We start from the raw sequence: 27,386 nt of genomic DNA on the forward strand, positions 1-27,386 counted from the left end.
GAATGGGGGGGTTGAAGCGAGACATATATACAGATATATTCGCGAGCGAGGTCGGCGTAACGGAGAAATGACGAGAGGGGGAGCGGATCCCCATAGAGGCCACTCTCACGTGATATCCACGTGTCTAACGATATATATATATATATATAGAGAGAGAGAGAGAGAGAGAGAGAGAGAGAGAGAGAGAGAAGACACCAGAACGGAGAAGGGATGAGGAGGATCGATAGAACTTCCTCAGGGAACACTCACGTGATATCCACGTGCCGTAGATATATCCATGTATGTAAAAGAAAGAGAGGCGTGTGGGTACATCTCACGTGTTACCTACGTGTTAGGAGTAGATATACGTACATGGGAAGAAGGAATGAATGACTTACGGGTCTGATCGGTCCGATTAAAGAAACCAGCAAACGCATCTTTGGTTGGTTCAAATTCACTGTTTGGATAGTATTTGATTCGTAATAATTAACCTTTTTTATTTTTATTTTTACTAAATTTATTTATTTTTTTAATTTTTTATATTATGTTAATAAGATCAAATTTGATCTTTAATTTGATTTAGCAAAATTAACTTTATTTGGTGAGTGAGTATTGTCACATTTGGAAGAAATTAATAATAATTAAGCATTTAGGACTCTAGGAATATTTTTGAAAGCAAAAATATATATTTATATCATGTGTTTTTTTTTTCTCGCTTTAGTTTTAAGATAGAAGATATTTGTATCTAAAACTCCTACCTCTTATAAAAACTGTGATATATACAGTAAAACCCTTCGATACAAGTTCACATAGCGTCTAAAGTTTTAAGTGCTCATTTAGTTTTTGTTTTGAATAATCACGTACACAAGAATATACTTTATAAATCATCGTTTTTATAACTATTGATTTAATGAAAAAATATTTCATTTATATGCTATGTTGATGCAAGATGCCTAATAGGCTCTTCGAACTAACATGACATGTAATGTTCGATAGATACTGAATGAATTCCTGATGTGGTATCTCAAATGATTGAAAATAATAGTCACATTATCTGTCCTTCTCCCATAGTATGTTTCATAAGAAACAAAGCATGTTCATCTAGGAGTGCGGTGTTTATTTTGAGACCTCAATCGTCAACGTTTTAGAGTGTGTTAAAGAGCTTCATATGCTTCAATGGCATAAACAAATGCATCGTGCACTAATCAAACACTTCATAGTGCATTTGACACTTCAAATGTTTTTCTATCTTGAACTAATGCATTACGCATGAATGAGATGTTTTGGGATATGTCATATATTTTAATATCTTTAGTCATGGACGAACATATCATGTGCAAATCGAACCTATTAAGTACTGGGATAATAAAATCGTTGTCTGTCAATAAAGCATCATCAACTATCTAATATTTTATGAGTGGATCAATCAATGAACTCATTCTCCAATTAGCATCTGCACTATATCCTTAATGTTCTCATACGAGCAACTATGAAGCTTACTATATCCATCATATGGATGGGTATATAGCATATCAGTTTGTCCGATTATCTCGATGTTCCTCTCGAGTAATCTATGACCGGAATTATTTAGGATCTGTGTTTAATGATGAATTAGTCTTATTATTGTGATCTCATCATGATTCGATTCTCATTACATAGATTCACGAACATCATAATATATTCATGCAACAAACAATATAAAGTGATAAAATATCAAATAATAATAAGTAAAAATATTACGTGTCAAGTCACACGTGTCATCACTCACGTGATTGGTTTGCATGACACATATGACCAATAATCTCCCATTTGACCTAAAGTTAATCACCTTTGTATTTAATCTCTATCAAACCCATATAAATCTGCGAAGTTATCTTTTGATGGAACTCTTTACACTGCTACATCTCCTCGGGTCACGATCTCTCTAATTAGGTGGAACCTCCTTAGAACATGCTTAGACTTCTAATGAGACCTGAGTTTCTTCGCATGAGCAATCACCCCGTTGTTGTCGTAATATAAGGGAATCAACACCTCGCTACCTGACCTAACTCCCAGATCTATAATAAACTTCTTCATCCAGACTCCATCATTTGTTATCTCTACTGCAGCAATGTACTCCACCTCTGTGATCGAGTTAGCAGTAGTATCTTGCTTGGAACTCTTCCAGCACACTACTCCTTTATTCAGGGTATACATGTACCCAAAATTTGACTTGTTATCATCGATATCAAACTAAAAACTCAAGTCTATGTAGCATTCTACCCTGAGGCTACTACCTCCATATACTAGTAAAAGATTATAGTCCCTCGCAAATACTTAATTATTGCTTTCTAGTGCTCCAAGCCTGGATCTGCCTAACACCTTCGAGTGATACTCAGAGCATACGCTATATTAGGCTTGATACGTAGCATGACATGCACTACATCCCATATCTCATCGATTGGAGACATCTCTTAAAATTATCAATATCAAACCTTTTGACAATGGTGTCTATGTACTTGGACTAAGACAAGCCAAGCATCCTCTTGGATATATCTCTATAGATCTAAATCTTCAAGATATATAATGCTTCTCCTAAGTATTTTATGAAAAAGTATTTAGATAATCAAGTCTTTATTATGGATAGTATTTTTAAATCATTTTCAATTATTAGGATATCATCCACATATAACACCAAAAAGGTGATAGCGCTCTCACTTACCTTCCTGTACACACAAACCTCTTTTTTTTTTCTAAAGAAAGTGTTCCAACTTCGGAAGGCTTTCTTTAGTCCATACATCTCCTCCTTGAGGTTGTCATCGAGGAACGCAGTTTTCACGTACATCTGTTAGATCTCATAATCATAGTGTCCTGCAATAGCTAAGAGTATTCGGATGGATTTTAGCATGGTTACGAGTGAAGAGGTTTCACCATAGTTAACATCTTGCTTTTAACGATACCCCTTAGCCATTAGTCTGGCTTTATAGGTCTCTATCTTTCTATTTACTCCAATTTTTTTCTTTAAGATCCACTTACAACCAATGGGTACAATACTCTCAAGTGCATCAACTATGTTCCAAACCTTGTTAAAGTACATAGAATACATATCAGAATTCATTGCTTGTTATCATTTCCTAGAGTCTATACTCGTAATAGCCTCCTTGTAGGTTTGATGATCAATATCCTCAACATTCTCTCCTTTAATATATCTCACATATCTCTCAGGATAATGAAATACTCTAATAAACCTCCGTAAAATGCGAACTTATGTACTAGGTACCTGAACAAACTCGGGCTGTAGAGTGGTGCTTGAAATAAATTCTCCAACCTCGCTCAACTCTATCACGCTCCCACTGTCTCCGTCAAGAATGCATTCCTTCTCAAGGAACACTGTTCTCTTGGCTACAAAGATCTTTTGGTCCTCGAGATGATAGAAATAATATCCACAAGTTTTCATATGGTATCCCACGAACTTGTATCGCTCCGTTCTCAATTCTAACTTATCGGGGTTGTGTCTCGTAACATAGGCAAGGTAGCCTCAAATCTTAACAACTTTAAGATCAGACTTCTTCCCTTTTCATATCTCATATGACGTATATACTATCGACTTAGTTGGAACTTTGTACAGAAGTTAAGCTGTAGTCTCTAGGGCGTATCCCCAGAATGAGATAGGTAGGTCGGCAAAGCTTATCATAGACTGCACCATGTCTAACAGTATACGATTCCTCCTTTCAGATACATCATTGAGCTGAGATGTATAAAGAGGTGTTCATTGAGATAGGATCTCATAATCCTTAAGGAACTGAGTGAACTCTATACTCAAGTATTAACCTCCTCGATCTGATCGAAGAGTCTTGATACTCTTTCCAGTTTGGTTCTCCACTTCATTTTTATACTCTCTAAATTTCTCAAAGGTCTCAGACTTGTACTTTATTTAAGTACGCATATTATACCTTAAGAAATTATAAGTAAAAGTAATAATGTATGAGTAAACCACCTATGACATGAGTTAACATGAGTCCACATATATTACTATATATGAGTTTTAGCAGCTCAGTGGCTCTCTCTCCAGTTCCACTAAAAGGAGAGTTTGTCAGTTTTCTACGAAGGCAAGGCTCGTAAGTTACATATGACTCATAGTCGAATGGATCTAAATATTCATCCTTTAGCAACTTTTGAATCATTCTCTCATAAATGTGACATAGTCTACAATGCCACAAGTATGCATTGTTCACCTCATTTCGTTTCCTCTTGGACACACTTACATTCATGATATTTGAGCAGTGTCTCATATAAATAAATCATCATGCAATGTTCTTCTCGTGATGATCTCATCATCTAATATTATTGAATAACCATTATTCTCAAAAACTAATTTATATCCACTAACTATCAAACATGAAATGAAAATAATATTTTTGATAATAGAAGGAATAAAATAATATACATCCAATTCAGTAATAGCTCCACTAGGTAGTATAAGGTGACATTGCCAATAGCTACTATAGTAACTTTTGTTCTATTGCCCATCTTGAGGTCTGTCGTGCCTCTCGCCAATCTCCTATGTCTTGCTAAAACCTACAACGAATTACAAATGTGATAAGCATTACCAGTATCCAATACTCATGTGTTATCATAAGAGTTTGACAAATAAAGACTGATCATGAATGTACCTGTAGCTTTTCCAAGCTTATGTTTCACCATCTTTGCAATAAACTATTTATAGTTCTTCTTCCAGTGCCCATCTTTGCCGTAATAAAAGCACTGATCTTTGTTCTTTGCCGGGTCTTTCTTAGCAACATTTGCTTTACCTAGTCTGCCCTTACCCTTGCCCTTCTTAAGGGACTTTTTTGCCTTTCTTTTCTTTTTGGTCTCACAAGTATAAAGAACTGGCTTCTCTTTCTTGATAGTACTCTCTGCCTCCCTCAACATATTGAGGCGCTCACGGAGAGTAATCTTAAGCATGTTTTTATTAAAATTCATTATGAACTAGTAGGACTGAAACACAAGATCCATATACAGGTTACGATAGGTAGGGACCATTTCTAGACCTGTGAGTTTCTCTATCCACTCAATCATCTTTAGGACATGGTTCTGAATTAGTGTCCCCTCAGTTATCCTAGCATGAAAGAGGCTCTTGAATATCTAATATCGCTGAGTCTTTCCTTGTTCCTCAAATAGTTTGCAAACATGTAGGAGAATGGATCTGACATCTTTCTTTTCATGTTGTCTCTTTAACTCAAGAGTCATGGAGCCTAATATGTAACACTGAGCAAGAGTAGAGTCATCTATGTACTTCACGTAGGGAGCGATCTCATCCTCAAGCGTATGCATCATTGTATCAAGGATGTACGCGATTTTCTCCATCATGAGAATAATTCTCAAGTTACGGAGCTAATCCGTATAATTCGGACTAGTGAGACGGTTGATGCCACGTAAGGGATTTGAAAGCGACATTTTCTGAAAATAAAGTTGCAATATAAATAAATAACATACAGATTTTATAAAAAAATAGTTAAATAAGATATGGACTTCTATCTTAATCTACTCTCACTATTTTTCTAACGAGTCACGCGACACCCTTAACACGTGAAACGAAAGTTTTCGACAGACTTCTAGTGGGGATTGAGATCCAATCAGTGTCTTAGTGTAACCTCGAGGGACTCGACCAATCACACTAAGACCAAAAGGTAGACAACTCTTGCCGATCACAACTCCTTGTGATTCTCGTCCTATTCGGCCTCCGAACCATCATGGCCTCGAGGGACTCGATCAACCATAATGTTCGATTAAGTCAATACATTCATTACAAGATGAGTCTGATTCGATGATATACTCTCGAGGGACTCGATCAAGCATACCATGTTCTTAGGTCACCGGTGACATCTCTATGTCGTAGGCAAGTTAATGAATCGTGACATAGGTGAGCCTTGAGATACTCGATCAACTCAACTTACATCGGGAGTTAATCCCTACCTATAACGATGGAAGGTCATGTGAGTCAATCTAATTGCCTCACGTTTACCGACAATATTATCGAGAGGGGATTTTGATTCAGTCTCCTATTATAACATGTCACACACATTCATATTTAATATATATGTACATCACATACAAATATATATACATATCTTGCGGGTATATAATCAATCACATATCAAATGAGCAATCACACAAAATGATCATGGACCACATCATAATATGACCAAGCCCGAGCCACTGACGGTACCACCATCTGGCATACTAACAACTAGAGGTACCATTGTTTGTTAATCCGACATTAGGCAGTACCACTGCCCAATCTGACATTGACATTGGGCGGTACCACTGTCCAATCTGGCGGTACCACTATCTGACACAATTTGGGTGATTGTGTCTAAGCGATACCACTGCCAGTATGGGCGGTACCTCGGCCCAAACAGCTTGAGAAGCTGAGCCTCAAGCGGTGCCACTGCTTGGGCCAACTAATGGTCATTGAATGAGCCTTTTTTTTTTGGTCCAAAAAGCCATAACTAAGACGCAGTTGGCCCCTAATTGAATTAGTAGGGTCACCTCAAAATAACTCAAATTGACACCTAATAACGATATTTAAGGTTAAAACAATTTAATTTAAGCAATCTCCGTTGTCTAGCATGTCAATTGTTCATTCGAACTTTCGGTGAACTTTTGGCATACTCCCGACGAACTCCTGGCGAGCTTTCATCGTATCGTCCGAACCTTTGGTGTAACGCTTGATTCCTCCGTTCTAGGTGCATTTTCCGATTCTTTTGACCCGATGCTCGATCTTTGACTCCGACCCAATGTCTGGTTCTTTAATTATTTTATATTTTTATGATCAAAGTTAATCATGTATCACTTTTCTCAAACAGTATATTAAATCATAAACTCATTAATTGATTTCATCATCAAAATATGAGATTCAACGTAACCGACATTCTTGATCCTCAACACCTATACCTTGGCTAAACCCCTATGCAATACTAATAGTTGTTCAACAATTTAGATCTCTCTCCTCCGAGTCGATATCATTTCACATGCTAGCCTCAATGGAAGTCTTCTCGAACCTTGTCCAACATATCATTTAGATACAATTGATCGTTCCAATGCTTTCGCAGCAGCTTAGTCGACGCAGGCTCCCCACCCTCCCCTTAGCCCACAACACTTTGGTCGTTGCCATGCCCACTTGGCCCACCATTGTCTCAATTGAGCGAGAAGGGGTCTTGAGGTCCCCCGACCATCATATTATAGGCTTAGGAGTGAGCTAAATGAATGGAAATATCATTGACGTAGGGTTTCCTATAATATTTAAAATTGATCCCAATTGAAAATATTTTAGTGATTAATCTCTTGACTTGAGGTTAGTTTCGAAAGCAAACAATGATCACTCGGATCAGGCATTGACTGAGATTTTGGGCCGAGGCAAAAATCCGACCCGGAAAGACGAACCCAATTCCGAACGGCCCAACCAAAACCCACTTCCTGTCCTCCAGATGTAGCAAGCGTTCCACCTTCAAACCCTAGAAGCCATCCATAAATACCAGATCGAAGCCGCGGCCCTTATCCGCCTTCTCCTCCTCTTACTCCTCGTCGCATCGATCTATTCGTCCATTCTCCTCCATCTTCTTGGGATTGATCGCTGGTAATCGTCGTTTTCCATACCCCAAATCCTCATCGTTATCTTTGTTGGGCGGGATCGACCGCTGGTAAAGCGGCGTCGAGCGAGTGCAGATCGCCGTGGCCGAACGCCTCATTATGCCAGCCACATCGATCCGTCGATCTCTGACCGAGCGGACTCCTCTTCTCTTCACGAGTCCCGCTCTTGTCAAGATCCGATACATGCCGCAGATCCCTCCCAAAGATGTGCCTCTCCTTCTTGTTTCCGTTCCGATTTGAACCTTTTTCGATCGCGTGTTTTCATGTCTATTGGATCGGTCGCTGGTGATGTGGTGTTGAGAATCGTGATATAGGTTTCTCTGCACCTCCCATAACCAGCAATACTAATATTCTTCCCACAACCAATTCAATGGGTGCTGTTGATTCGTTTTCGCTGCTCAACGTCGCCCATGCCCCGGTTGTGACATCTTTATCTGATCGATTGCTTATCTTTTCTTCATTTATTTCATTATATATATATATTCGATTTTGTTGATCTTTTATGATGCTCGGAAGACGGGAGACCAAGCATAAGTCAGGTAGCTGCTGGAGATATAATGGCTGATACAGTTACATGCTTGGCAGATGAACGGAGCTCATCGTTACACGTGGCGCTTTGATCACCTCGTGCCGTGTGTTACATCTGAGCCGGACAATCTGTGATTCCTCCTAAATCCCTTCCATAGCAAATATTTTAGCAAGTAGGAGAACGTAACTGTACCATGACGATCAGTTAGGGTTTTCATAATATTTAGCTCATAGAGATATACCCAAACTAGCATGCTAGTGCATGAAACAAGTTGATTGTTCTTCGTCTTGGCCTTAAGTGCATGCCAATTTCTTGGTCATTAATGCTTCTGCGTTGCCCAAAGCACTCCTAGTTTCGAGAACAGGCTTCTGCTGAGAGGGCTCGCTTTGATTTCCATGTTTATTCTAGATTTGCCAGTGAGCCTGGTGATCCTTTGGCATCTATTTGTTCTGGCATCGTGCATCTTGGTTGATAAGTTAGAGAAGCAAAAGCTTGGGTTAGACACCTGCCACAGGTCATGAAAAATTTATCGGTTTGTCAATGCTGCTTTACTACTTGTTTGAAATAGAGTTCGTGTATTAAAAGCACAAGTTTGGTCGGTTCGGAATCTGTACACAATTGGTTGAAACGATTTATGTACTTGCTTGGCGATTATATACTGCACCTGGCGAAACTGGCGCACTTTGCATGTGTAAATTTTTATTTGTGTATATATGTGTGCGATTTTCAATAACTCAAAATTTCTTTTTAGTAGCACTCATTCTGTGACACATTCCTACACAGCAGGCGAAATGTAACATACCCCAACAGCAGGTAAAACAATTTAAGACGTTTTTTAACCTTATAACTATTTGAAAATATATTTTAAACAGATAACAAGTTATATTGTTTTTGTTATTCTTCAAAGTTATTGAGCCAAGGTCTATAATAGCCAGATAAATCACTCACCTTTGAAGCAGCAACTTACGCTATTATCACACTAACTAATTTCAGAGAGAGCCTTCAGGTGATGGTAAATGACTAACATGTACAAAGAGTGTAAAAAAGGAAAAATCCGGAATCGGTTTTTATACTAGTCTTCAGCATTGAGGACTGACATGTACAGAAGAGGAAAATAAGAAAAAAGCACGTACGAAAAAACGAAAGTAAAACATATCCACAAGCCATAATTACGGTTATATCACTAGTCTTCAGCATTGTACTTTACAGCGATATCCTCTCAGGAAATCGATACCCTATCTCGGAGAAAACAACAATAAATATTCTTTATAAAGATGAACAAACGATTTGTAATGTATGCAACTGAATCTGTATGAATTGCTCACGGATATCGCATAAGTTTGTCACACTATAAACATCGGATACCAACAACCAACCTGGACCACAAATGTCTCGTTGCCATCACTGCCAAAACAATCATGGTAGGGATGACTTCATTTTACCACCAGGTAACAATCCATTTTCAAAGTTCTTGTAGTGTCTTCGTACCATCATACTGGAATGCACCAGGAACTTCTCCATTGTCATTAGTTATTTATAAAGGACAACAAAAGAAACAAAAAACAACTGAAAAATCAAGTTGCAACACACATACCATTATGGTCTTGACCGGTTTATATCTACTCGGCTCTACTGCTGCCTGAGCTAACTACCTCAGTAACTCTATCAGTGCTTGTATCAGTGATCTCCATTTGCTTTACTTTTTCAAGCTGCCTCAAGAGATCTAACCTCTCCGGTGCATATGCAGATGGAATCTATCAAGCAGTAAAGAATCAATTTATCAGCAAACAGAAGCTTAATGCCTTGGAACTCATAGTGACTACTGACTAAAACAAACTACTTACCAGAGCAGGTACATATCTCTGAATGAAAGCCAGGATAGCAGCATGCCCAACTGCTGTAACCTGCACAGCAGTAGAGTAGTTCATTAGCAGAAAGTTGTTTCTGTTCAATGACAATTAAGATGATTCTGGAAACAAGTTTGACTCGCATTGGTTTCAGATAGAAACCAACGAAAAGAATCACCATATCCAGTTTTGAGAAGCAACAAATGATGGATTCATGGTTCAAGTGCAGGGAATTGCAACTACAACAGAAAGGAAGCACACTTTCTGCGCACCAAAATGCACTAATTCAACATCAATCTATAGAAATTATGCCAGACAAGATCCATTTTAGATTGTTGAAACATATCCTGAGCCCAAAATCAGCTCAAGCAGAAAATTTGAAGATATCATTTGAGCTTCACATACCAAGGTTAAATTTCATATGATCTTTATCAAGATTATCTGTCGACTAACCAGAATGTCAAGGAAGCTACATTAATGAGAACAAATTTGCATAAGCTTACTCGAGTCTTGAACACATAATTATTGTACTGTGACAACAATATCGTCAGATTTTTTACCAAAAGGAGTATGAATCCAGAAAAGTCTTTAGCTTGTGATTATACCCAATAGAGAAATCAATAACATAACTGAGCAGCTAACATGAGTTTGTGGAGAGACTCACTGGAAGTAGCATCAGGAACCCAATTGGAATAACAGATGCCAAGTCAGTTAAAGTTCTACGAAGAGCCTTTTTCTCCTTCTCTGTAAGTTCATCACCGGTAGCTGCTCTTTTTAGTAAAGCCATAGCTGCCGATACATCTATGGCTAACAGCTGACTTCCTTGCCAGACATCCTACAAAGATAATCAGAGAAAACCCAGAAACATCTATTCACAACAGGACCCTTCCAATTGTTACACATGCACAAGAGAGAAGGAAAGGAAATGTGTGTGTGTGTATGTGAAAAGCATATGAGATAAAATGATAAGTTGCAAATTGGAGATATACCATGTAAGTGGACTATGGAAACTGTCTCCTTATGTTAGAATGCAGTACAACAAGAAGCTGAACGATCCTAAACAAAATGCATCCTAAGACCATTTTTTAGATCAATTCTTTCCAATAACAAATTCATGTAAGCACTATCACATGCTCATATCATATTGTAACCAGGATCAGAAACTCTGATCTTAGCAGAGCTCATGCCCAGATAAAAAAGAAGGATAAATATCAAGCTCTCATTATCACCTCCCGAGCTCAATATGATATAAGAAAATGCATATATAATGAAAGCTAAAGAGAGTTGTACCGTCGTAGTCTCTTTGATCTTCTCAATTGACTTGGCAATGACATTTTCTTTCTTTGTTGCAGGAACTAATAAATGATGTTTGTTTGCAGATGAATGTTTGTCTTTTGCATCAATAAATTCAGATTCCTGAAGGAATATGGGTAACAGTTAGTTGAACCAGAAGAGGAATGGTAAAAGATATATAAAAAAAGAGTATTTTTAAGTTGAATTTAGATGGATGGACCTGTCACTTTTATTGATTTGAAGGATATAAATGTCAGCAATTAGGATAAAGAACACTAGGAAAGCCCCACAAAAAATATTGGTTAGGAATTGTATGTAAATTTTCTCAAGTTCTCTCCTGACACTAATACTTAAATCAGTTAAAAAAAGGAAAGGAAAAGGTGAAGCCTTATCTTTTAGAGAGAGAGGCTTTGAATCAAAGCTAAATATTGCAGCTAATTAGGTAAAATGATATAACAAGTATCAGACCTAATAATGTAAGTTATTTCTTGACAACATGGAAGGGAAATTGAATGTACGATGCCAATGGCTGAAAATCCTTTATCAGAGTTATGCTCAGGTAAATTAAAGCTTAACAGAGTTAATTGATCTAGACTGATGTCTCCAAGCATGCCCAATAAATCAGGATTCAGCTCAGAAGAATCTAAATGTGTCCTCAAATCTACCGTCCAATCAATTATCTATATCATCATATTTGGTATCATTGCTTTATACAAAATCTAGAATGCTGTCTGATGTGTATTTGATAAGTACCAATAAACGCCCATTTGAATTGAACAACTCGTATATAAAAATGTTCAAACATCCAACATATGGATAATTATCTTTTGCAATGATAAGTGATACCTGTCTTAAATCTCTTCCTCTATTCTAGCAGAAAGATTATAATATCTTATATTTCAGCTAGTGTAATTCTGAAATGCTTTATTTGGGTCTAGTGAAATAAAATAAAAGAATCTGGATCCACAAAGCCATGATTTCAACGAGACTCAAAAACGGGTTCAAAGAAGTATAAGATGAATCTCAGAATAAGGCGGTCATCTGTTATGCCTGACAACTTTAGTCATCCTACTTCCTTGCAGGCATACGAGTTTAATATTATGTTATGCCCTGACAGCTTTAGTCATCCTACTTCCTTGCAGGCATACAGGTTTAATATTATGACAAGCTTTAGTCATCCTACTTAGAAAACTCCTGCACCAATTACATCCTCAATTTTGATTGAAAGAAAACAAGTATTAAACAGAAAAATATAAATATAACATTCACAAAGCATGGAACCGAGAAATAAATAAAATTATCAGGTCAACTTCAAATATCGTAGAACATGTCAAACATCTTCCATACGAAAGACAATTATTTCAAAAGAAATTTCCATGATGCCAAACAGAGATAAAGAAAGATAATGCAAAGACGGGATTGACTCTTTTGCACAGAGCTTTTGACAACAAAAGTAAACAATTTTTAAGCACGAAAAACTACCTATTGATGCTATGGTACTCCATACTTTGCAGGATGATCTTAAAACGTTGACCAAATAGATCATGCAAATGGATCAATTTTGACCTCATTTACTTCTGCCAATCATTCTCATTCTAGATTCCAGTTACAATCATCACAAACTGTTGAGCCTGAAAATTTTATAAACTTCTGCCAGTTGGACATAACATGTTGAGATGGCCTTCAATATTTATTTTACATACAAGCATAGCCCACATATTTATATTTTCAGGTGCAGACATAGGTTTCACACAAATCCCTCTAGGTAGAGGAGGGTCTTCAACTTATTTTCTATTTTCTTTATTTTCCTCTTTTTCATGGCACATCAGTGTTTGTATAGCAACAGCAAGTAAAGAAGTGGTTGTGCCAGAAACTCATGGTCATTGGGGAGCTTGTCACAAAGAAACACCTTAGACAAGCATACTTCATCAGACTGATTATGGTAGATTCTAGCAAAAATGTTCATAGACATTGACCATATTACCTCCTCATTCTGAGACTCATCTGTACTTCTTTGGACCCTCTTCTCAAGCTCAATCAACTCATTCCGTAGCAATTCAAAGCGGCGAATCTCATTTATTTCCAAGTCTTGGTTATCTACATTGACATTAGAGACCTGCAGGAAACTAATATCAGTAAATAATACAGACAGTACCAAACGGAACTAAAAACCCAACTTGGGTCTATTATGCTAAAATTCGCTCATTTTTATTCCTGTATGTTAGGGATAAAGTGTTTAATTGATAATCCATATACAATGAAATTAGTATTCAGGAAACAAGCCCACCATAGATGAAAAACTTAAGCATCCATACAGTATAAAACTCAAACATGTCTTCATTATTAAATTCATTTTTAAGAGGCAAAATTATAGATATTTGGAAAGCACCAATATATGCCACTAGATGAAGAATAAATTCAATTTTCATATCTCCTGATTTTCTTGGTGTTTATTTAGAGAAAGTCTATGATAAAGTTCCTAAAAATATAACAAGACAAGTTTTAGAGAAAAAAAATATAAAGGTGATTAAAGTTATCCTAGGAGTTGTCACTAGCAAGCATTCAGCAAATTCCTCACTACTATAGGTTTGCATCAAAAGTTATGCATGGAGTGATTATACTTTTATCTTTTTACGTTGACATTAGACAAACTCATTAGGCAAGGATAAGTCTTAAAACTGCAAGGAATGTGTTTAATGAGTTTTTTATTAGTATAGCACTACATCAAAGATTTGTATTAAGTCATTACCTTTTTCACATTAGTAATGTACGAAGTCAACCTCGTTGTGTTAATGATATTGTTTTAGTCGATGAGAGTTCAAGTGAAACTAGTTCAAGACTTGAATTAAGGAAGCAAACCTTGAGAACTAAATGTTTTAAATTGAGTGGGTTAAGACCAAATATATGAGATCTAGATCTATATAGTTAAGTTGGATAGACAAAAAGTTTCTAAGAAGTTTAATTAATTAAACATTTTAGATATCTTAGATCAGTTATTCAGCAAAATAAAAAGATAGATAAAGATATTACTTATAGAGGGGCATTAGGAGTTCTGTATGATGAGCCGGTGCCTCTTATACTAAAAAGAAAAATTCTATGAGGCCATTATTAGACCTTTCCATGTAAATCTACAAACAAGTATTAATCACCAGGAACTATTGTGATCTTCCCATCATCAAGATTGATTTAACTTCTTACAACAGTAATCCATGTTTCCCACCTTACGCTCTTCAACTAGCATAGCAGTCCTTGGTCTCCACAAAGATGCATCAGATTTATGCATACACGTATATGTCATTTGTTTTAGAATATCATATTCTTATTGTTTGTTTCCTTATATATATATATATACACTTTGTTGCATGATTTGCCCAGCCTTTTCTGCTTTGTTATTGAGTGAAATACAATTTGTTAGATCTGTGAAAACATCTGACGCATGGAAGAAAACAATTATAGTGTCTAGAAAAAAAAAATAGAGGTCAAAAGACACTGATAGTGCATGGCAACCTAATTAGGCTATTGGCTTATAACTTACATGGAATCTGCCTTAGTCATCATGGTTCAAGACAATTTAAGCCTATGTTATTGGCAACAAGCTACCCATCCATAACAATCTAACTGATGTGGGACTATCGGTGGACACAACCTGAAATAAAGCATACAATTCAGGGCGAAGTTGATGAAACTCTCATTTGTACTTTTGTTGAAAAGTCAACAAATCTATTATCAACAAGAAAACATAAAAAACATAAAAGGCAAAACTGGGAATAATTTAACTGGGGTTTGTTACATACATTTTGATCAGGCTTGAACGCTTGTTCATTTTTTCTGTTGGAGCTTTGCACCAAGAAACTCCAAAAACCACGAGGTTTTCTAACCACACAGACACAATCATAAGTACACAATCTAAGTATAAAAACAAGCAAAACGTGACAAACTTAAAATAGTTGAGACAGTATTCATGTCATAGAAGTGAATATGAAAATTGCCGAGGCTAGATACATGAAACTCACTCATCTTCAGGGTTCTGAATGCTTACACCCTCACCGGATGTTTTTCCAATCTCTTTCACCCTTCCCTGATCACTGGCAGAAGGCAGTGAGCAATCATCACTCTCACCCTAGTTGGACGGTAGGATTTCGTCATGGATAAAAATTGGAGCAAATTCTATTTTCCACTTAACATAAAAGTTTGTCTCATATTCAGCGTTAAACATGAGAAAAAAACATGCATTTAAATAACAGGCTAGTTAAAAATTTAAACAACAATGAAAAGGAAACTTGATGCTCTATGAACCTATCTATTATGGAAAGCTAAATCAGATGACAGGTTTAGATATACCCAGCAGCCTTTTTCACGAAGGAGATTATCGACATCCATTCCAAACATAATTCCCAATTTTGGTTTCAATAATCATGACCAAAAGAAGTTGACTTTCTTGATGCGTGTTAAAGAAACTTACATGTTAAATGTGAGACATTCTAGAAATAATTTACCTCAACAAAGCCTCAGGGCTCATTGTTTATGCTTGAAACAATCTCAACATGCATGCTTCTAAATCATTTAATAAGAGAAACAATCAATAATTTACCTGTTCTAACGAGGCAGCCTTTGCTCTAAAGGATGCCTCGAGAAACTCAGCCTCTTTCTTGAGTTTCCGTATCCTCTCAAGGTCCGAACAAGCAGCTCGTAAATGTTCTTTTCCATTGTTTGAATTAGAAAGATATAATTCTTGCAGTAAATCTTCTAATCTTCTAAGAGCTTCTTCAACACTTTCAAGTGCCTGCAGCCGGTAATAAATGGATTTAAGGCTCAAAATTTCATATAATATTTCATCAATATGTTTAACACCAAGAAAATCATAAACAAGATACTAATAACAGAACTAAGAAAAATAAGGCAAACAGATTAAAAAAAAGTGGGAAGCAGGAAGAACCATGTAGTAGCATGTTTAGTGGAAGATATTGCAACATAAATAATTAAAATGTGCAAGTTATGGATCTATTTAAGAAGTCGCTATTTGGTTACAAGGAAAAAAGTTTGTACTTGACTCATCATTCTACTGTTTGGCAATTAAAAGAAACTTTAGACAGAAGAATATAAATACCTACATTTTTACATCAACTTAAACAAAAGCTTCATATGAAAATTTACTTGCAGGGGTAAAACTATGGATAGATCCTCACTAGGCCCTGTATTGGTTAAAGCCTTCTACATTAGGACATTTTATATCATTAAAATTCCTGTTACTAAAGTAAGAAATGGCTTTTGAGAGAAAGTGAAAGAATGTCATTAATCAGAATTTTTTCTTTGAGTAGCCTTCTCAATTTTTTCAAAATTGAAAGAATTTGTTGATGTTTGAATAACTTTCTATACCTTTTGCTACTTTGACTAAAAATGGATCATGCATAGAGACACATACTCCTTTTCAGTTCCATTGCAATTATGAACCAAGGAAGTTATAAGCATTTTCACTTGAAGTAGATTGAATATGCCAATATAGGCATATTCACTTGCATTGCCATAGGCACCAAGAAGTCACCTATCTGTTCACTTGCATAGCAAGCCATAAATAACAGGCAAAATGCTTCTGCAACTCCAACAATGTTTGGATCATTTTATAAACAAATTATCCACAGTTTATTGTAGGAAAAAACTGTGCATCGATCAGCACCACAACTGCTTACATGACCAATGGCAAAAACCTTATGTTCCAAATATCTAGCCATACATGACCACCACACCAGAACAGTAAATGTAGCATTTCCAATAGCCATGAAGAATTATCATGCCTTTTACCAACCACCTTCTCAATCATTTTGAAATTCTTATTGATGAAGTATGCTCCATCCAACATCATGCAACAAAGATCATATTCTAAGTTATGGATGATAAGCACAACTATTATTTTACTAGATAACACTGAAATACACCATTGGATAACAATGCCCTCACTCTATATATGTCTGAATTATTATATGCATAAATTTCAGTCAACTTCTTTCTAAGTAACCAGAAAATTACATTTCTGTTATTCTTCAATATTTGTTTCCAATCTGATGGGCATCCATCGATTTTTAACCTCAAAATGAATGATTAATAATTGTGACACTCCCCGATACCCACCCTTACCTATGCTAAGATCCGAGTTCTATACTACCCAAACCAAAAAAAGTCTTTTTTCTTGTGGCTTGTAAGTTGTCAATCTGATCAAGACATGATTGATACCTCATCAAAGGATTCTAGCTCTGACTGTTCCAATAAATTTGTTTCAAGTCCATGCTGAACTTGAAGCTCCACAATGTCTTCTTTACTTCTATTCCTGGAGGACATTTACTGCATAAATGAATTGTTGCAACAGAAAATAAAGTACACTTTGGGAACTACAATGAGAACTTACATAAGCACACCAAGTTGTTCCATGCATTCGTTGACCATGCTGTGCCTAGAACACACACAACAAAGGACCATTAAGTGATGTCAGATGATTACTCATGAACAGAACACAGAATAGTATAAAAAAATAAATATCACAATTCACAAGTATGTTAGACTTGTAACAAACATAAAGACTATTGCATACCCTCTGGAAAGGAATCGAGCTGCCTTTATGTGTGATGGGTTCTCAAGCCATGTACTGTACTTAATAAAACTTGTTATCCAGTAAGAACAAACTTTTAATACTTGGGAAATAGCTTCTCTTTTGGTGATCCCTTCCTTATTATCTTTATTATCAATTTTCACATTAGATATGCTACTTCGATAAAAGGGAAGCCAGTCCAGCTCTTCACAAACTACCTACGGAGCAAAATCACACAATCAAAATTATGAGATTGAAAAAAAAAAAACTTAGTTCTAATAGAGCCAACCTCCACATAAAACTGATAGGAACTAATTGAAGAAAGTTGAGGATAGTATAATACACTTCCCCCTATAAGATACCTGAAAACAAGCAACTCAATCAATCAAATGAGGTTCCAGGGAATAGTGAAATTCCAAATCACAGATGGAAACTGGGAAACAAATGAAACCTCATAAGTCAACGAGGAGAAAAAAATTGTGTGTCCACACCTTATGATGCCTTCAATCTGTTCATTTGACATATTTATATCATTTGAAGACAGAAACGACTGCGTACTTCTGCTCAAAGCAATAAAGAAGCCAAATATTGCTAAATCCTTTTCCAGTACCTGTAGCAAAGGACCAAGTAGTCCACTTCATCACCAATTAGAAACTAAGAATGTCCAAATATAGCAAAGGGACAAAAAAAAAGCAGATAAGAGGCAGTAATATCAAAATTAAAACAAAAAAGAACATGCCACATGATCAGCTTATGGTCAAAAGATAAATCCACCTTGTTATACATGCATGTGAGCCAGTTCAGTTATATTTGTAAAGGACCCTGTAAGTTATTCCATATAACTCCTTGATCCCCTGCATGTATATGCCATACTCCTTAAATTTTGTCGATAACTCTTTAATCATTATTTGATTCTGTTTGACAAAGGGCTTCACATATAATGAAATGCATCATTTTGAGTCCATCAGCTCTACAAACTCAACCTAACATGTCTTCTCCTTTCTTGTGATTTCAAGTGCCAAGGAAGATTGTGGATTAAGATACAGTTTTGTACCATTACATATGGCACAGGACTTCTATCTCAAAGAAGTACCAGCAGCATAGAGATGCATATTTTTCTGCCAGTCTATTCTACTATTGCAGCCTAACACTTTATTTCAGGATCTTATTGGTGATGTATTTATACTCATGTAATGAGAACAAATATTGTAACCATACGTGTATACATGGACAGGTGTATGTATATATATAAGATTATAAGATTCCAAAATGACTATGACAAACAGGGAGACAATCATTGGAAGTGTAACAAATCTCAAACCTCAATACTCTCACATGTCGTTAGTCTAGACCATATCTTTTCCCGGTCAATAGCTAGCCGCAGCTGCTTTTGCACAAGATTGACCCAAAATGCTCTCTCTTCAGCTTTGTGATCATTGTCAAATTCACCTGTAGCAGCTCTAGGACCAAAATGGACAAGGAATTCTCTACATAGACCAATATCTTTCATAGAACTATATGCTTTCTTTATTGGAAGAAAATCAAGAAGCATTTCCATGAATCTACCAGTAATATCAGGAACCATCGAGGAGAACTGTGAACAAGATACTTTTGCTGTTCCAAGCTTTCTGACAGACGCAAGGCAACTCAAAGCAAGCATAATAAGTGATAGATCACTTGCAATGCCAGAATCTGATGATTCTCCTTTCTGGTATCTGACACAAAAAGATAAATATGATCATCCTCAGTATTTTCAAGATCATATAGACATGTTAAGTTAAATTTATCTTAAAAAGGAATGGATGACTTACAACTTTGTTGCAGAATTAAAGCGGATATCCCTCTCAAACAGATTGATGAATGTTGTTACAACCACTGGATGTTGGTGATTCCAAAACCATTCGTATGTGGCAGTGTGCTTGCTAGACAATTGATCTTGGACAGTGCTCTCCAATGGAGCACAAAGTCTTAGTAAACTGCAGTTAAGAAAATATTTGATCATGCAAAACATTTAGAGTAAAGAAATTAACAAAAATAAAAAGAAGAAAGCAGAAAGATAACTTGAAATATACTTGAAAACAAGAACATTTTTGTTGCATCATTGACAAACATTAGGATCTATCAAATTTTTGTTATCATACTAGAGATTAGTCGATATGACACCAACATTTGTAAGATATATATGCATATCTTCTTGAATAATTGTTTTCCTTATTGTTCTGAAGCGCAAGATTGCTGAACTTAACAGAGCCATTTGTGTGGTTCTGAACGTACCGCTACCTTAAAACTCTTGTAATGAGTAATCCAAAATAACCAAGAATACAATTGGATGTAAAGAAGATGAACTAACAACCTCCATGAGAAATAAGGAGACCAAGAGCACACTGGTAAGTCAAGCTGATAAAGCAAGTAATATACCCATGATATGCAAAACATATCATAGTGAATATTTGGCATAAGCCGCATAAGTCAATATGATAAGTCATGGTAACACATCAAGATATGTAACTAGCATCAGATGAGATGGTGGGCCACAATACGTGTAATATCAACAACATGTTCACATAATTTTCAGAGAAAATATAGCTGATGCAATTTAGTTGCTTAAATGCTATAAGATTGTGCATTCCGCTATCCAAAGATATGTAGCAAAACAATGTGAAATAGCATCAATATAATAACTCAACAATAAGATGCATTTTACAGAAAATCTTGGAATCGGATTAAATACAGCACTCCAGCAATGGCTCACCTTCACAAATAGTGACGTATGAACCAATAACAAAATGCTCAAGACATATGATCTTTCCATAATTTAGAGCATATGGCACTTGAATATCTTCATCAGAGATGATGTAGCATATGCAGATCGATATGTTTGCTACACAACACTGATTACCCAACTTCACAAATGTGTTTTAGAAATTGGTCGAACTGGTATGATATTGACGTATCGGATGATATATTGACCTATACTGTCCCGTATCAGCAGAAAAAAAAAACACTAAAAATATTGTTAACCGAGTGATACCAATCCATATGGTGCAGACTTGTACTTTGATTGAACTGCTAAATATTGACAAGTAATATCAGCCATCTGCCAAATATTAATATAGGTTTCAGAAACTGCTCCGAGTGATACGGATGTACCAATCTGTACCACTTGATATCACCGAAAAAAATGAAAACCTACTGGTACAAACCTATATAGTCTAGAACTCGTTCTTGCTTGAACCATTAAATACTTGATCGACTAGATTTTTCTTTTAACAAGATTTTTTTTGGAAGACAAGGTTTTCTCGTCCATGAAATTTAATGATCCCATGAAACAACCCACGCATCACCAGTGTAGTTGTGTGGTCCTTGCTCTGTGGTGTGTGCGTGTGCATCTCTCTCTCTCTCTCTCTCTCTCTCTCTCTCTCTCTCTATATATATATATATATATATATTTGAATTCCTACATATTTATTATGGCAGGGTTTTTGAAAAAGGTACATTATCAAAAACACATAATGATATAAAATCATGCCACATCTTAAATTAAGTGTAAATCAAAGGATTAAGACATTAAAACTGAAGCACCAAGGATGCAAAGACATAAGTCCTATACCTCAAAGTTCACACAGAATAATATTAAACAAAAGAAAGCAGATAATTGGGATACATGAGGATTCAGTTTTAACCTTGTGTTATATTAGAACAGGTGATAAAGCTATGCACCAAAGAGATACAACAAGTAAAAAAGAAACAAGAGAAATGCGAGTATGATTACAATGACAAAATCTGAATGCACTGTCAAAGCACATAACTAAACAAAATTGAAACCAAATTGCAAGGATGAAGACAACCTAATATACAAACCAGAACATCTTCAGAAAGAGATATTATGATCAGATTGGCAAAGAGCTGAAATAAAGACAGAAAAATAAGAATCAATAACCTTCTTTGCACAAAAACATTAACATCTCTGTCTCTTCCATCTCCTCGTGATGAAATCTCAATAACTGCTTGCAGAAAGGAATGTACAGCAGCCTGGAAGCAATAAACTGTGAAATCCTAGGTTGTATACTAGATGAAACTAGAATTGGTGCAAGGTAGCCAGATCTTATTTTATCGTGGATGGTACTATGATAAACATGATCAATATTTAAGCATTTCCTTTTATACCATCCTCATAACAAAAGCTTATGTGCAAATAGAAAGCATCATCCTACACACTTCCACAGATAATTAAATGAGATTAAGAAGCAAAACACAATTAAGATTCAATATACAAGAAGCATCATAAACATTTACCTATTCATCTGGCAGAAAAATTAAGAAATTACGTAGTCTAAATTCTAAAAGATAGTAGCCAAAGACTCAACAAACAACAGGATAATTGTTCCTGAATCTTTTGATTCTTAATCATCATTAACCTTGAATTTAAGTATTCTATAAAGAAAATAATAAGCAAATCAGAATACGGATTATGTTTTCAGATCAAGAAGGAGAAAATGCACCAGGAGCAGTTTCTGATAGATAATGCAGTGTACCTGGTAAGATAGTCTCTTAATCCATGCATTCTTGTCCACTCCAAGCCAAGCCTTCGAGAACCAAGAGCTTTTCGACAATGAACTATGCTCCTGAATAGCCAACTCAACAGCCCTTGATGCATCATGTATGGACTGGACCAATCCACTGCTAAGGTCATCACCTTGTAAATATTCATCTAACTTAATCCTCATCTCCTCCACTTCACTGTTAGAAGTTGCCTGTGGTGTTCCATTGACAACTACACTATCATCGGTAGAGGCTAGTGCTATGCTTTGTGTCATCCTTCTTGCTTGGTAAATGGGTGAATGAATCTTTTTTATTTCTAGCCACCCACACGTGGGGTTTGCTTTACCATATTCTGACCGTACATGCCTTGAGAACCTTTTTATGGAAAACCAACAATAGAATATATGCTGATTTCGATCAGCCATGCCTTGGCAGAGAAATTTGCCATTTGATGAATAGGAACTCCTGGAAAATGAAATTCTATTAGTACAAATTATTTTTTACAGTCTAGATGCAAACCTACATACTAATAAAGTTGTTCAGAAATAGGAACTCAATCTAAACCAATCTTTACTTGCATGATCTTCGACATGATCGCACGTTATTCTTAGACAGCATTCGATCACGAATATCATGAAACCAATTCTACAACCAAGACTGCTCATAGCAAGCACATAGATATTATATTCCGAGAGGGCATATTTCACATGCATCATGCCTTTTAGGCGATGGAAAAAATCCAGCGGACCTTTGGCTTAATCAACTCGTGGTCTAGCTTGTTCATGAAGCATTGCACCAGTTTCTTTATGTAAATTCTTTCGTGGGATATGGGCCCGGAAGATAAATTTTGACCCAGTTCGCAAGATCACACCATCAATAAGCTAATGCTGGCTTTACCCTTCAAAGCTTCCTCTCTCCATGGGACAAAATTAGCCAAAATAAAGCCTATAATAACTAGTGAGACTCCTTACTCTGATCGGAGGGTGACATTTGGGGCAAAATTTATAGTGCCATGCCATTTGTTAACCAAATATTTGCATAGAAGACCATGAGTTCATTGTCGTCCCTGAACACAACCTTTCTTGCACTCGATGATCGTACTAAAATCAAGATGGGGCGAGATCAATCGAACAGTTGCACGATCAAATCGAATTTTGTGAAAATCCTTGCAGGAAAGGGGAAAGAAGAACATATTTGCGCGCATTAGGGTACAAGAAACCACCTCGTGATCGGACTCTCGCCGCCACGACGGGAGCAACGGGCGGCGACATGGGGAGCGGCCATCGCCATCGCCTTCGGATCGGACCGCGGCGGCGGATCTGCCCTCCGAGGAAAGCGAGCGAGCGAGCGGCTTCTTGAAAGGCGGCGGCGGGAGGAGAAGGGTGCGCTTGCCGTGCAACAATCGGTAGATAGGGTTTATATCGGCGGAGGAATGTGTGGTGGCGAATGCTCGAGCGCGGCAGCGGGTTTGAGGTAGTTTGGGTGTCCAACGTGCGCTCGAGTCGACCGCCGCAGGTCGCCTCCTCCCACCGGAACCAACCAAATTTAACTTCTTCCCGATAACTTATTTCCTAATACAATGAGCTCAAACAGCTGGCTATCGTGGTTCTTTTTAATCCTCAGACACCCAAAACCATATACCCAAATGAACACCCTGGTCAAAGAATGATCCTGGAGATGATCAACGTACCTGCTTGCCGTCAGATCGAGGGTGCAGATTGTTAGAGTGCTCTTTTCCGGACATCGTTCGCGTGTGTAAAAAAACTACTTGAATTTTACTAATACATTAATTATTTGGATAATGTCGACAACGCAGGAAGGGGATGAACAACGTGAAGTCTAATTTGTATTTTACTCGATTGTGTTTGATCAAGAAATAAATACTCGATTTCTTGATGAAGAAATTAGAGTTCGATGCATTCGGATCCGGATCTGCAACCCTGGTGGATTCTAGGATCCGATAACGCTACTACTTATTGCCGAAGGCCCAAATTGATCCAATAAGCAAGAAAAGAAACCCCTTCAACCCACATGGAATCGTTTACTCATCGTTTGTATATGAGCCATCTGGACTTCCTACACATCTTAACCTCGCGAGGTTTCATGGACACCCGAAGTCGTTTCCGAGGGTAAAGATTACTTTACGCTAGACATTGGTTTCCCTATTTTGCACTTCTCGGCATGAGAGCAGCTTTTTGAATGTATGTGCTATTAGAAATGTGATAAGACCTTAAGGTTTTATCGTAAAAGAACGAAGAATTCTCGTACCAAATGATAAGATCCCAAAGTTTTATCGTAAATAAGAATGATAATGATCACTTCGAGGGGATCGGCCTCCTTGATGAGGGGATTAGCGATTGCTTCGAGGAGATCGATCTCTTAAGATTTGTCATAACAAACTGGAATAATATTTCATTAATTAACCGATTGATTGATTTAAAGAAATGATTACATCACTATTTATAGAATTTCACCCGGAGTCCATCAGGACTTAGATTCTTAAGATTTATCGTAACAAACTGGAATAATATTTCATTAATTAACTGATTGATTGATTTAAAGAAAGTGTTACATTACTATTTATCAGGACTTGGACTCTTAATAATAATTAAATATTAAATAAATATATATCCGATTTTAATTAAATTTAATAATCTTAATAAATAACTGAACTAAACTGACCCAATAAACATTATTCAAAAGCTCAGAATCCTAACAAAATACTGTTAAAATATTAAAACATATGACAAAATTTTAATGGAGAGAAGTGGTATCGTTGAAAGCCCAAAAGATGAACTTAATTATGGCAAGGCGAGAGGGAGACAAACTTTTGTGCCGTGTCTATATTTGGATGAACAGGCACACAAAAGATCCAACTTTCCTGCTTTTTTTTTTTTTTCTTCTTCTTCCTTCTTCTTTTTGCCTTGATCTCCTTTTCGACAATTACATGGGCTAAAAAGACTATATCGAACCACCTGTCAGCCTTCATTGCTTTGCTCTTATAATCTTATGCCCTGACATTGCTGCTAGTTAGAAATCTGTCCGTCCGTTGTATATTTACTGGTCATAAATCCCAAGAGATTTCAAAGTATTTTTTGACATCAACCAATCCATCAAAGCCTAGAATACATAGGTACTCATAGAATAAATCGAACTTTGATTTCTATGGCTTCTTTACTTTGTATAGAGTTTGTCTGGACTTTCGAAGAATTATTTGTCTCCCATGATATCGATTCCAGAAATTTCTTGGTGACTCCAACGCATCTCGAAGTCTTGAGCTTTCTTTCAGTAAGAGTAAGTATGCCGATCACCCGTTCCCTTGTAACACCTGGAGCTTCTGTCAATAGAAGATTTGGATAAGATCAATATAGAGTATTCGTTCTCTCAAATAGTACCCTCATCGTAGAAGTTATCAACTCGACGAAATGCTTGCGTGCCCTAACTCTGAGACAAGAAGGAGATGGAGATATGTCGACAGACACGTCGTTCCGGTGCACTGATGTGCATGTCCATCTCGGATGGCGTTCCACATCACTGTAGGCCATGACAACCAAATGAATTGGTTCACATCCACATAGAGGAGCCATTTCTTCCTCGGCGAAGAAGAATCAACTGTGCTTCCTACTCACAAGCTCCCATCCAAACTAAAGGAGCACTTGGAATCAGACGGATGGCTATGACTATGACCCAATGCCTACCTATACCAACAGCATGGCTTCACATCCTGCATTACGGCCCCGCTCCTTTGCTAATGTTGGTGGAGATGATGGCCACCACTTCCACAGTATCAGCCATTATGAGATCATCCACCCCTCGCCCTGCTTCTCGAGTCAAAAGATGGTGGTCCTAAACGCAGTGTTTGATTCATATCTTTCCTTCTAAAACTAGGACATGACACTGCAACAGTTTCGCTTTTTGTTGTGTGCTGGGCTTGATGGTAGTGATCTCTCTGTCAGAATCATGTGTTACGGGGTGTTAGGAAACACGCTTTCGGCCAAGTTATGTCAAGTAGCCAGAAAAGGAGGATCATTGAATACATGCATCGATCAAAAAAGTTGGTAGGTTGAGGATGAAATGATAACCATTGAGCGAGTCGTTGCTTAGTTTACTTCATAGGTGTCTGAAGCAAATGACCATTATGACAATGAGGGAGTTGTCACTGGCAGAAGGACGATCGATCTCTTATTACTCGTCCTTCTCCCGATTTTATTCTCATTGTCTCGTTTTCCGAGAACAGAGACAAATAAAAGGAGAAAAAGATTAATAGACAAGAAATTTGTCTAGTGGTTGCGATTGAAATGAAAGAGGAGCAGACTTCAGTATTTCCAGCGAAGAAACAGAGGTAAGAGTTCTTCACAGTAGTTTAGGAGAGGAAGGGACGTACAGAGATCACGAGCGCGCAAAGATTGGCGCCGCTCACGTGTCTTGGTCCAGTCACTATTCAGTGAAAGAGTCCCTTTCCTGACGGAGGCGGATTGGCAAGGAAGTCCTATCGACCAATGAGAAGGCGTATTTTCCCGCTTGGTGGCCTGGCCGTGACAGGGGAACAAGATAAAGCAAAGAACCAAAGGAACCCACCGGCCTGGGCGGTGCCGCTTGTCCGGAAGCGCCCCTCCCCAGGTGGCCGCCGGACCCACGCCGTCCTCTCCTGCCTGTCTCCGTCACGTGGCCTCGCCATCCACCGACGTAACCGAGCGGGTCCCACTCGGACGGACTCAGGTGGGCCGTCCGATATCATCCCCCCACCCCTCTTGCGCGAGGTTCGCTGGCCGCGGCCCCGCCATTGTGGGACCCGCTTTCCTGCCAAGGAGAGGCCACGAGCGTACGTACCGCAGTGCGGGCCAGCCACGTGGCCCGTTTAAAGGAACGGTTGATCCTATAATGATGCTTACGTGGATGTCTCTGGGTTTCCAACTCATTATCGTACACCGCCCCCGAGTATGGACGCCGTTAAATATGAGCTTTCTACGTGTGGACGTATAGT

At 37.4% G+C, this 27,386-nt stretch overlaps 1 protein-coding gene across 3 annotated transcripts; it reads right to left on the bottom strand.

Moving 5' to 3' along the window:
• Nucleotides 1–9,293: 9,293 nt before the first annotated feature.
• Nucleotides 9,294–23,952, bottom strand: LOC135650413 (uncharacterized). 3 transcript variants are annotated; one of them, XM_065169721.1, is made up of 19 exons: nt 23,625–23,952; nt 22,396–22,867; nt 21,801–21,892; nt 19,672–19,836; nt 19,182–19,575; nt 18,352–18,470; nt 18,150–18,222; nt 17,864–18,078; nt 17,681–17,725; nt 17,509–17,602; nt 15,872–16,063; nt 15,294–15,400; nt 15,075–15,153; nt 13,265–13,396; nt 11,278–11,403; nt 10,652–10,822; nt 9,985–10,044; nt 9,735–9,894; nt 9,294–9,635 (listed from the first exon to the last, which is right to left on the bottom strand). In XM_065169721.1, the coding sequence occupies exons 1-18, from the start codon at nt 23,690–23,692 to the stop codon at nt 9,760–9,762; spliced, it is 2,739 nt and encodes a 912-aa protein (XP_065025793.1). In that variant the 5' UTR covers nt 23,693–23,952; the 3' UTR covers nt 9,294–9,635; nt 9,735–9,759. The 3 variants fall into 3 exon arrangements, with proteins under 3 accessions (XP_065025793.1, XP_065025792.1, XP_065025791.1); XM_065169720.1 differs by having other exon boundaries at nt 9,294–9,652; nt 23,625–23,945; XM_065169719.1 differs by having other exon boundaries at nt 9,294–9,894; nt 23,625–23,945.
• Nucleotides 23,953–27,386: the final 3,434 nt, after the last annotated feature.

The sequence above is a fragment of the Musa acuminata genome, chromosome BXJ3-10 (genome assembly GCF_036884655.1).
Source record: "Musa acuminata AAA Group cultivar baxijiao chromosome BXJ3-10, Cavendish_Baxijiao_AAA, whole genome shotgun sequence".
Classification (NCBI taxonomy): Eukaryota; Viridiplantae; Streptophyta; class Magnoliopsida; order Zingiberales; family Musaceae; genus Musa; species Musa acuminata.

What these genes read in the sequence shown, in the direction of transcription:
- LOC135650413 (XM_065169721.1), bottom strand. Translation starts at nt 23,692, where the DNA reads ATGGCGATGGCCGCTCCCCATGTCGCCGCCCGTTGCTCCCGTCGTGGC. An exon ending in GGCGAGAGTCCGATCACGAG is followed by an intron (nt 22,868 to 23,624) that starts GTGGTTTCTTGT and finishes TTCATTTTCCAG; the next exon opens with GAGTTCCTATTCATCAAATG. An exon ending in GCTCGATTCCTTTCCAGAGG is followed by an intron (nt 17,726 to 17,863) that starts GTATGCAATAGT and finishes TGTGTGTTCTAG; the next exon opens with GCACAGCATGGTCAACGAAT.